Below are 10,708 nucleotides of genomic sequence, written 5' to 3' on the forward strand. Positions count from 1 at the left end.
TTTTCCTTTAAAAAACAAATGTCAATGAAAGAAGATGTGGTACATTATGTTTCATATTAGTCTTATATGAGAAAAAAAAAGTTTTTGTTAAGATTTAGGCTATGTAAAGGTTTATATGTCAAATATCCTGCGGTGTGACAGTAACATTAATGAAACCTGGAATATAATATATATATAAATTAACCAACAACATGTTGAATAATGTATGAAGCATTTGGCATGATTGCATAAATATTAACTTTATATTAAGATATGTGAATGTGAAAAAACTCAAGACAGTAATATTAACTACAAGTTCAATCTCGTAACACAAATTGCATCCTGTGGGGTGACATGTATGTCAATGTTTGTGAACGGCAGCTGCAAGGCCAACTACAAGGGTCTTAAAGACTGGCTCCTAGCCAGTCAGTACCTCAGTTATTTGAGAGTGCTGTGGAAGTTTAAAGGGACAGTTTGGTCAATTTCAACATGCAGTTGTATTGCTCACGCTACCCTTGACTTGTCAGTACCTGGTGATGCCACATTTTTCGGCTCAGCCCTTTCCGAGATATGAGCAATTCTAATGGGGGCAGCGTTTGTTTACATTTTTAAAAAATGAAACATAGGCCAACTCCAAATATTTTCCCAAAAGGTACTGCTGTTTGCTAGTTGTCTGCTGATGTTTTATAAACTTTTGGATGTTTTTGGGAATAAATAAAAATGTTTTTTTGAAATGTAAACAAAGAGCTGCCCCCATTACAATGACCAGGATCTCGGAAACGGCTGAAGAAGGAGAAAAAAAAATCTCAGGCACTGACAAGTCCAGGGTAGAGTGAGCATTACAACCGCATGTTGAAATTGACCAAACTGTCCCTTTAAGGTGACTATTAACCTCTTAATATGTCTACATATTGCAATGTTTCTGTCACGCAATGCTTAGGTTCATTTTATGATGTCCTGTGGTGTGACTGCTCTTATAGAAGGAAAAAAAGTTTTTTTTTTATAAATGAAAACACATATTAAGATTAAACACAATATCATTATCAAGTTAGCATGAGCTCAGATGTCAGTCATGTATACAAAAGGATTAAAATGTCCATAATGCAGTGAATTTCCTGTGGTGTGACTTCATTTTCCTGCGGTGTGACATGCCTATGCAATGTGTTGATGCAGGACACATTTTCCCAAAAATGGCAAAAAATTAGGCGAAATTCCACGGACCACTAAGTGCTTTATTTTTTTCTATTTTTTTCCAATTTTTTCCCATAATTTTTTTCAGGAATTGGAATAACTTTTTTTGCTTAAATTGTGTTACGCCCTTAAACGTCAACCACCCACAAATCTAATGTTGACTGCATGTGGTGCACCCAAAGGGAGGAAGGCCATGAAGTGGACAGTCCAAGCTATGGCTCTGTGCCGGTCATCCCAAGCAGCAGATTTCGGTAGTTCATTCAGACGAATAGGAATAGGTTTAGGAGTCTTCCAGGGACCACTTTTTTCGTGCATCACTAAATCCTCCACAGGGTCAGTTCATGAGGTAGTGTATGTCCCTCACAGACTCTCACCCTGTGGCCTTCCCGGCAAGAAAATAGACTCCCCACTGTTCTCATCCACCTGTTCTTACATGGGCAGGCCGGTCCCAGACAAACCACTGTTCCCCCTGGGCGGATCAGGTGTGTCACAGGTCGTGTAGTGTACATCTAATGCACTAACCTCTCCCAAGATCCCAGAGAAAGCACTGCCTGGTTCCCAGTACCATGTTTTGGTCACTGCTCTTTAACCCCTTAAGACACGGCATTATAGATTAACTGTTACCAGAATGGCAATGACCAAGTCGTAATGTATTACTAAAGGCCCTGTGCCTGGTGTAGTAGTGCTATGGTAGTTGTGTTTTTTTCAGTGATTATTACAACATTCCAGTGGTGGAACAATGTGTGTTCACAGTGTGTGTGAAGATGTTCATACCAGGTAGTAGTGTAGTACTATAGTAGTTAACTTTCAATGTCTATTACAGTGTGCCACAGGAGGTATGGCATGCATTAAGGGGATATGTTTTAGCAAACTGCACAAAGTTCACTCTCTTTCAGAAAAAAAGATTAATCTGTTTTGTAGCCTACACAATGAGGTTCTGTAGCGGGGTAATGTACCATAGCCATGGCAACTGACATCTTTGGCCGGGCCCAGGACAAAGTTGTCTGAAAGTCGCTGCCCCACCCAATACATACAATAAAATAAAATGAGGACTCAATTCTGGAGCCTCTCTTTCTCTGGGCCCAGGACAAGTGTGACCCCTTTGTCTCTCCCCCATCGGCTCCCCTGAGCATAGCTACGGATGGTTGGAAATGGCTAGATGTCGGTTCCTTTGCTTTGGCAAAGAATCTCAGCTGGAGGGAGTCCAATTCAAAAAGACAGCCAGCCCTTTATACCAGAATCTATTCAAACTTTAATTAGGCTACAGAAAAAGTCCAGAATCTGCAGGCACAATATGAAGCCCAATTAATAAAGAACATTTACTGATGTGAGAGAGGGAACAAAACACAGAGCAATAAAATAGATGTAATTGCACAGAATTAATGATGAAATTCGCTGCAATTTAGAAGTACTGTGTTACTATACAAGTGCAAAAGTTTGGAACAGCCCAGAGATGTTCCATTTAGGATATATATGTTATGCTCAATGTTTTAAATGCTCTCATCTAAAGATGTCATTGTAATTAATCTGTACATATCACAATGACAATAAAACCATCGAGGAAGACTATGAAGAAGCCACATTATGCACACAAAAAAACCTTCTAAAACAATATTCTTAGTGCTTGGGTCATCCCGGGGTCTAATTTAGTCAATGAGAAGAAGCCCAGTTTGTCTTAACCATAATAGCTTAATAGCTTAATGATCACGCCAATTGGTTATAACAGGTTCAAACTATAGGCTAAGTGGAGGAGCATGTAAAAGATGCAGGCCTGTGACGTTTGTCTATCTTAATTCTGCACTGGTGCTCTTCAAAAAAGCTTTATTCAATGGCCTGTAGTGCAATGAAAATGGCTTTTAAATTCCAAAATAAAAAAAATAAAGACATGTTTATACCAAAATATATATGGTAAATTATACCATAAATAACAAATTCAGTCGTTGTCATATGATTAATTACACACATGCATTACTTGTCCTGAATAAGCCAAAAATACATCATAGAGATGATAAGATGTCCATTACGTAGTAAGATCCCATCCCCACCCCAATGTTACTGCTCATCTCTCTCTCTCTCTCTCTCTCTGTCTCTCTCTCTCTCTCTCTCTCTCTCTCTCTCTCTCTCTCTGCATACACCTGTTAGCGGGATGCATGCAACTATTCTGCATGTCCACTAGTCGGCGAAGGTGCAAACTTTCTGCCAGAGCCCTGCTCGCCAATCCTCCTCAGCTCAGCTTCTCAGATGGACCATTCACACATCCAATCAGACGCAATGCTGGAGTGTGACTCAACGTCCTGTGTACCACCGGGGTTGTTCCTGGTTCCTTTCAGCGTCATGAAAAGGATTACTAGTGACACAACCTCGCAACACTGTTTTCAGGGATGACAAAGGGAAATATACCTATCTATATCGAATGTTGAAGAATAGTTAGTATTGGTAGTAGTGGATTTAGTGAGGCTGTCTTGCTTATATTCTATGGAAACGTATTTAATCGAGAGCAAAATGCCTTGCCATAATCAGCAGATGAACAATAATGTAGGTGACAGTCAGGAGCACGCGGCTAAGCAGGTCCGTTTCAATAATAACAGCTTTCAGGCACAATCGGCACCGTTAACTGACGGAGACAGCGAAAGCCCCAATAACACAGTGACGCTCCTAAGTGCCGACTCTCAGTATATGATCGGACCGCAGTTGAAACTCCTTCCACTGAATGACCAAATCCGAGAACTACAGACCATCATAAGAGACAAGTAGGTCCCTACTTTGTCTACACCACCATCACGTAACCCATTTCCTTCTACGTGTCTTCGGCGTTATGTTAAATAAGACACCAAAGTGGATGACCCTTGTGCGTAATGCATTGGATAGAGGCGACCTTGTTTAGGGATGATCAGATAGACACTGTTGATAAAACCGTTGATAAGCGTGTGCATCTGGGTCACAAGTGTTGTTGAGCCTTTATCATCGTGTTTAAAATACATACAATACATATTGTTGAGGATGACAGTTGTTCATGACAAGCATGTGATATCTGACAGTTGTCTATTGCGCACAGGTCGACCAGTAGAGGTGATTTTGTATTCTGTGCGGATAGACTGGTAAGTGAAGACCACAGTAAACACCCCCTTCAAGAGATAGGCCTACCACACACACTGTGATCTCATAAACGTATTAATACAACCTAAACTGTATGTAATAATGTGAGCTGGTGTACATTATATGTGAGATATCTATGGGGATGGATGGATGGATGGATGGATGAATGAATGAATAATACATTTTTTTCTGGTTGAACTACCGCTCCCCACAGATAAGATTAGTGGTTGAAGAGGGCCTCAATCAGCTCCCCTACAGTGAATGCACAGTCACCACTCCAACAGGTGAGCACCGAGGCCACTGACAGGATTGTGCATTTGGATAGCAATAGCCACAAGGCTATCTGCCGTTATGCTTCCACAAAACTGGTTACACTGGTAGGCCTACCATTCATACTAAGCATATCGTCATACTTTGAACTCCCAAAGGCAAAAGAGTAGTAGGTCTATAATATATGATCCTTTGACGTGTGACAATACAGTTATAACAAAACTACTACCACTAATCCAACAATGCAAGTAGTACTTGTTCTGCTACACTACTACTACCATTACTACTACTACTACTACTACTACTTTTGAGCCTCAGGGTATAACATAGTATTTGGCCCTTTCAAATAATTATATATATGTTATATAACGACACCACTACATTTAATTCAACTACTACCGGTGCTTGGTCTCTTTCTACAGTACTACTACTAGTTTTGTAGCATGCCCTTGCCATCTGTGCGAGGGTCTCATAAGATCAGGCTACTACTTTTGAGGCCCATGGGGGGAAAGAGTATTTTATTTGTCCTTGTCAAATAATAACACTGTTACAATACCATGACTAGCACCCTTATAACCATGACCACTCTGGGGTCTATTGGCAGTCTATTGACAACTTCACTTATTCTTTTGCCACAATGGTCTATATTGTGCACAAACTTTCAAAGTAAATGCATCTGTTCATCTCTTCATCTGTTGCTTCTCAGGGCACAAGTATGAAGGCGTCAAGTTTGAGAAGGGAAACTGTGGAGTCAGTATCATGAGAAGCGGTAAGGAGACGTGTCGGAGAGATTTGTCTCATCATTCCGATAATAACAAACTTAACAACAGGGTCTGTGTCTTAAGTAATTAAGTAATAATCGTCTCTGTTTAAGGATTAGACCATTGGATCTTAAACTGGGGTCTGGGCCCGCCCTAGGGGGTGCTGTAGAATTTTGTCTGCATTGAGGTTGTGACCCAAAGGTTTTTTTTTTTCGGGGGGTCCAACTTTATTCAGACAGGACAGCAGAGAGTGGGAGAGAGTGGGAGAGAGACACGAGGGAGGATCGGGAAATGACTAGTGCCCAGCTGACGAACCCATGGCTGGGTCATGATCAAAAGTACATTTGTGAATGTTATGAGGCCAACAGAGTCCCAACAACACATACAAAAGGGTAACCACAACAACAATTTAATCCAAATGAAAACACATTTTTGTTCCCCATGTAAAGTCATGGAGGTATTGATTAATGTCAATGTCAATGCAAGAGGCATTGTAATTTTTAGTGCGCATATACAGGATAGGATTGACTGGGAGGGCGTGACTTGTCTCAGACACAGAGAAGTGGTGCTTTAAGAAAAAAAAGTTAAGAACGAATGATCTAAAAGCTGAATCTGTGTATTTCCTTCTTGTCCCCACAGAAAGATGGTTGCTAGTGGAATAGGCAGGATATGAGCAGATAGCTGTCATCTTGCCATGATCACGCATGTAGAGTTCTCTAGTGCTTACAATATTAACAGAATGTCCTGACTCCCTATGCATTTCAATGTCTGATTTCTGCAGTACCTCCCATGTCTCACGTTGTTGTATATTAGAAAATCTCATGCTGTATCTCAAAGGGTGCACTTGTGCACTTCAGCGTTCATGTTTGAGTGCGTATGGCATATTGATTACCCACTAAAACATAGTGCCTGAAGTGCACAAATGCACCATCTGAGACACAGTATCAGTGAAGAGCCATCTTGAGGAAGTGTATTTCCTGCGTGTCTCCAACAGGGGAGGCTATGGAGCAGGGCCTGAGGGACTGCTGTCGCTCCATCCGCATCGGCAAGATCCTCATCCAGAGCGACGAGGAGACGCAGAAGGCCAAAGTGTACTACGCCAAGTTCCCCCCGGACATCAGCCGCCGCAAGGTCCTCCTCATGTACCCCATCCTCAGTACGTACTGTACAGCATGCCCCTCCCTCTAACCAGCCCCCACCCCACCTCTGCATACATTAGACTTAACTAGCCTGTTTATCTGCATGCCCAGAGTGTTTATTTGACTGTGTAATTGCCAGTAGGGGTGTAAATCACAGCTTTCATGACAATTCAATATCAATTTCGTAGCCTCTTAATGCACGGCGTACCATCTGAGGCACACTGTAATAGTCATTGAAAGGTTAATTACCATAGTACTACTCTACTATGACATAACACAGGGCCTGTAGTAATGCACTACGACTCAGTCATTGCCATTCTGGTAACAACACATTTATTATGCCATGTTTTAATGGTTTAAGGCAGCGATTCGATTATTTTCAAGGATGCCCCAAGATACAGTATGATTTGATTCGATAATCGATCGTAGGATTGATGCATCGATACCAGGGCTTGACACTGGCACCTGCCAACCGGCCAAATGCTGGTAAATTGCTGTTTCTATTTAATTTAAAGAAAATGCTCAGTTACTCTGTTGGTATTTGTTTGATTTATATCTAGAAAGCTATGCACTCATCCTCTTGCATTAGCAACCCATCTTCTGAAGTTAGATGTACAGTATCATCATGATACAAAAAACTAAAATCAAAATTGTGGCTAGTAGAATAGGTGAATGGCTAGTGAATTGGTAAAAACACTAGCCACAGTGGCCGGTGAGTGAAAAAGTTAATGCCAAGCCCTGATCGATACATATCGATTATTATTTACACCCCTAATAGCCAGTGCATTAGTGAAATTTGTTACTGTGATGTAATGTGTCTCTATTTGCATGCATAATGTATGATGATATGATGACTGTGATTTACATTGAAAATCTGTGAAAAATGTAATTTGCATTATAATGTGGAACGCGGTGTAAGTCATTGAAAAGACTGAAATATCATAGTACTTCACTACTACGATATTACACAGAGCCTTCAGTAATGCGTTCCGACTTGGTCATTGCCATTCAAAGAATAATGTGTGTGTGTATGTGTGTGTGTTTTCAGGCACAGGAAACACAGTAATAGAGGCGGTGCGAGTTCTCCGAGAGCACAGGCTCCTGGCCAAGCACATCATCCTCCTCAGCCTCTTCTCCACACCACACGGTGAGTGCGGCCCATATGGCACTCACTCACTAATGGGATGATGATGAAATAGCCGCCGTCCGAATTAAGCAAAACTGAGCAAATCTGTGAAGAGAGCATGCAAGCTGCTCAACTCCATTGATCGCTAGAATACTAGTCTAAGCGATAACGCTGAAGCATGTTCTTTAGAGATAAGCACCTGGAGCTATTGCTGCAAAAGTGCTCCTTCATGAATGCAGCTTGTGTCTTTGTTGATGAGAAACAGGAAATGAGCCAGAAGCCAGGAAGCAGAGGTGTACAAAGTAAAAGTTAAAGTAAATTCATGGTCTAAGTAGAACAATAGCACAATGCTACCATTTACTACATTGTACCTAATGATGTAGATACAGATAGACTGTGTTGTTACTGAAAAACACTAGGAACCCAGCATAAATTTGATCGAACCAGCACAGAGCTGATTGTAAGACGAAGTACACAGGTCTACTGGTTACTCAAATAAGTAATCTGTGTTGGATGGAAACTGTTTCTTTTTTTTACTTTTACAATTGACATCTCTGCCAGGAAGTGACATGAAAGGTGATTGAGAGGCATGGGAGGGCCGCAGTTGTATTTTTCACAGGGTGGTTGGCTAAGGCTCTTGACTATTCTTGAGGGAACTCATCTGTGGTAGGTTTACCATGAAAGACTTCACCTCTGCATGATCCCAGTGTGGAGTAAGGAGATGATTGTTGGATTTCATTATGATAGAAGCCATTACCAGTTCATTACCAGGGTTAGGAATAGAGTCAGGTTTAGGGCAGCGTGCTTAGTAAAACGTTAGCTTGTTATGTTAAACGACATTGTTACATTGCCCTTTAAACCTAACCCTATCCCTAAACCTAACCCCGAACCAATCATGGCTGAGTTCCCTTGTGAAAAGAATAGTCTCCCCTAACTGCCCTGTGAAATAAAATGGCAACAGGGACAGTGGAGAGTCAGGACACAAAATCAAACTCGCCCAGGACCTTGGATATACGTACTGTATCACATGATCACCTCAGTAAGTCACTTAAGATAAAATCAACTAAGTGTAATATAATGTAATGAAAAACTATTCCCTGGCACTTCCAAATGAGTCTTGAACTGACACCTAAAGATTGTGAGCCGTTCGAATAGGTCTTGTCAATTAATTACATGTTGAGGGCGGTCGGCCGGTCATTCATTACTGCAAACACTTGATGAAGAAGATAAGAACTGGCAGAGGGGGCGACACCTTGCCTACGCATGCTTTGATTATGTATCCCGGGAGCCGGATCCAGGGACCGCTGTGGGATAGTGTTACTGGAAAGGAAATATAGCCTCCTAACTTCCTTCCTGTGTGGTCTATCAGTGGCGCTGGCTTGGCACCTCACAGGCCAGAAGAAAAGCCAACTGTGCCGTTTCAGTACACAAGCGTTCCAAATTATGGCAAATGACTTTTTTTAACTTGTTTTCCTAAATAGTCAATATAAACGTCATATTTTTCAAGTTATCAACCATTAGACTACGAACCAAATGTTTTTTGAATGAGCCTCCCAATGATAACAGCTTTTTTTAAAAGAACAAAAAAACCTTAAAATGGCCTGTTCCAAATTATTATGCAAAATATAGTTTCAAGAACATACAGTGTAACTGAAAATGGTCATCGGTGAAATTAAAAGCATTAGCAGGTCTTAACGAAATCAAAAGCTATTTCAATCAAAAAAGTTGTAATTGGGTCAAGTTACATTACACACAGCACGCACACACAGGTTTGTGCAAATAAAGGCACACTAAGCACAGTTTCTGCCAGATAAATACATCAGAGTAAGAGAGCATATGCTAAAATACCACTACAAAGCAGCAAACAAATGAAACAGGTGACATTTGAAGCTGCTGGTAGCTCTGAAGCCCCACGAACACCAAGGTGTAGTTATGCAGTTATGGATAACCTTCTTCTATTTGGCCAACCTTAACCAATGCTTACAAACAGACACGACCCCAATTGTGTTTTGTGTAATAATTTGGAACAGTTGGAACGGTGCATTTTTATATTTTTTTGCAAAATACTGTCATCATTGGAAAGTTCATTCAGAAACATTTGATTTGTACTCTCATGGGCTCATTTCATAAATGTTAACCATTCATGTGTTTCAATATGCACAGTGCGCTGCCCATTCAAAAATGTGATCTTTTCATGAACTATAAACTGATTTACTGGTCTGACCATAGTAAGTTTTGCAGCCAAAGGAACCAGATTTACAAAGTGGCGGACACAGAGAGGATCTACCATTTCATGTGTGAAAAGTGTAATGTTCCAGCCATAATGAATACATAGAAATTGATGATGGTGAATATTCATGAAAAAGGATGGGCAGCATAAATTCTGGAAATAAACTACAAAAAATAACATACTGTAGCTTTAAGTTCAGTTAATAGTAGGTGTAAACTGTAATCTGTCTTGGGCCTGGATGGGTGTTGATGGGAGGTTGAGCATGTGGTAAGCAGCATGTTTTTGTTTGTTTACAGGTGCGAAATCAATCATTCAGGAGTTTCCTGACATCACCATACTGACTACGGAAGTCCACCCCGTGGCGCCAACTCACTTTGGACAGAGATACTTTGGAACTGACTGAACAACAACACTGTGGATCAATATGTTACACACACACACACACACACACACACACACACACACACACACACACACACACACACACACACACACACACACACACACACACACACACACACACACACACACACACACACACACACAAACACACACACAGTCTTCTATTGTTGCGGTGCGTCATTGCTTTTGGACAGGTCAACGTGAAACGTTGTCTAACGAATGTGTATACGGTATGTTTGCTTTACGTTTAGCCTCTTTGAGATTTGCAGCCTTAATCACATCTACAAGTAGTATCTAGTCCTTGCACAAGTGTAGTCGATAACGTCACAAGACAGCAAATATCTAAAAAGATGTATGCGCTGCAATTCCATGGCACAGGGAAGCAAAGTGCAAATGCCACATTCCAAACTTGTGGGCTACATCAGCAAATTTGTTGCATGGGCTACTACTGCAGTACATACGTCCTATCTGCTTTCTCGTAGGTCAAGTTTAAAAAAAAGATATAAAATAAAAT

At 41.0% G+C, this 10,708-nt stretch overlaps 1 protein-coding gene across 1 annotated transcript; it reads left to right on the forward strand.

The window, feature by feature from the left end:
- Positions 1 to 3,501: 3,501 nt before the first annotated feature.
- Positions 3,502 to 10,708, forward strand: uprt (uracil phosphoribosyltransferase (FUR1) homolog (S. cerevisiae)). Its single transcript, XM_063203889.1, has 7 exons — positions 3,502 to 3,920; positions 4,226 to 4,268; positions 4,481 to 4,550; positions 5,243 to 5,305; positions 6,292 to 6,453; positions 7,485 to 7,583; positions 10,089 to 10,708. Exons 1-7 carry the CDS (start codon positions 3,646 to 3,648, stop codon positions 10,193 to 10,195), a joined length of 819 nt encoding a protein of 272 aa, XP_063059959.1. The 5' UTR covers positions 3,502 to 3,645; the 3' UTR covers positions 10,196 to 10,708.

Source organism: Engraulis encrasicolus, chromosome 7 (assembly GCF_034702125.1).
Source record: "Engraulis encrasicolus isolate BLACKSEA-1 chromosome 7, IST_EnEncr_1.0, whole genome shotgun sequence".
NCBI classification, from domain to species: Eukaryota; Metazoa; Chordata; class Actinopteri; order Clupeiformes; family Engraulidae; genus Engraulis; species Engraulis encrasicolus.

Bases quoted from the DNA above. Each gene is read 5' to 3' on its own strand.
- uprt (XM_063203889.1), top strand. From the start codon at position 3,646: ATGGAAACGTATTTAATCGAGAGCAAAATGCCTTGCCATAATCAGCAG. The intron at 4,269-4,480 runs GTAAGTGAAGAC...CGCTCCCCACAG, and splicing joins TATTCTGTGCGGATAGACTG to ATAAGATTAGTGGTTGAAGA. The intron at 6,454-7,484 runs GTACGTACTGTA...GTGTGTTTTCAG, and splicing joins CCTCATGTACCCCATCCTCA to GCACAGGAAACACAGTAATA.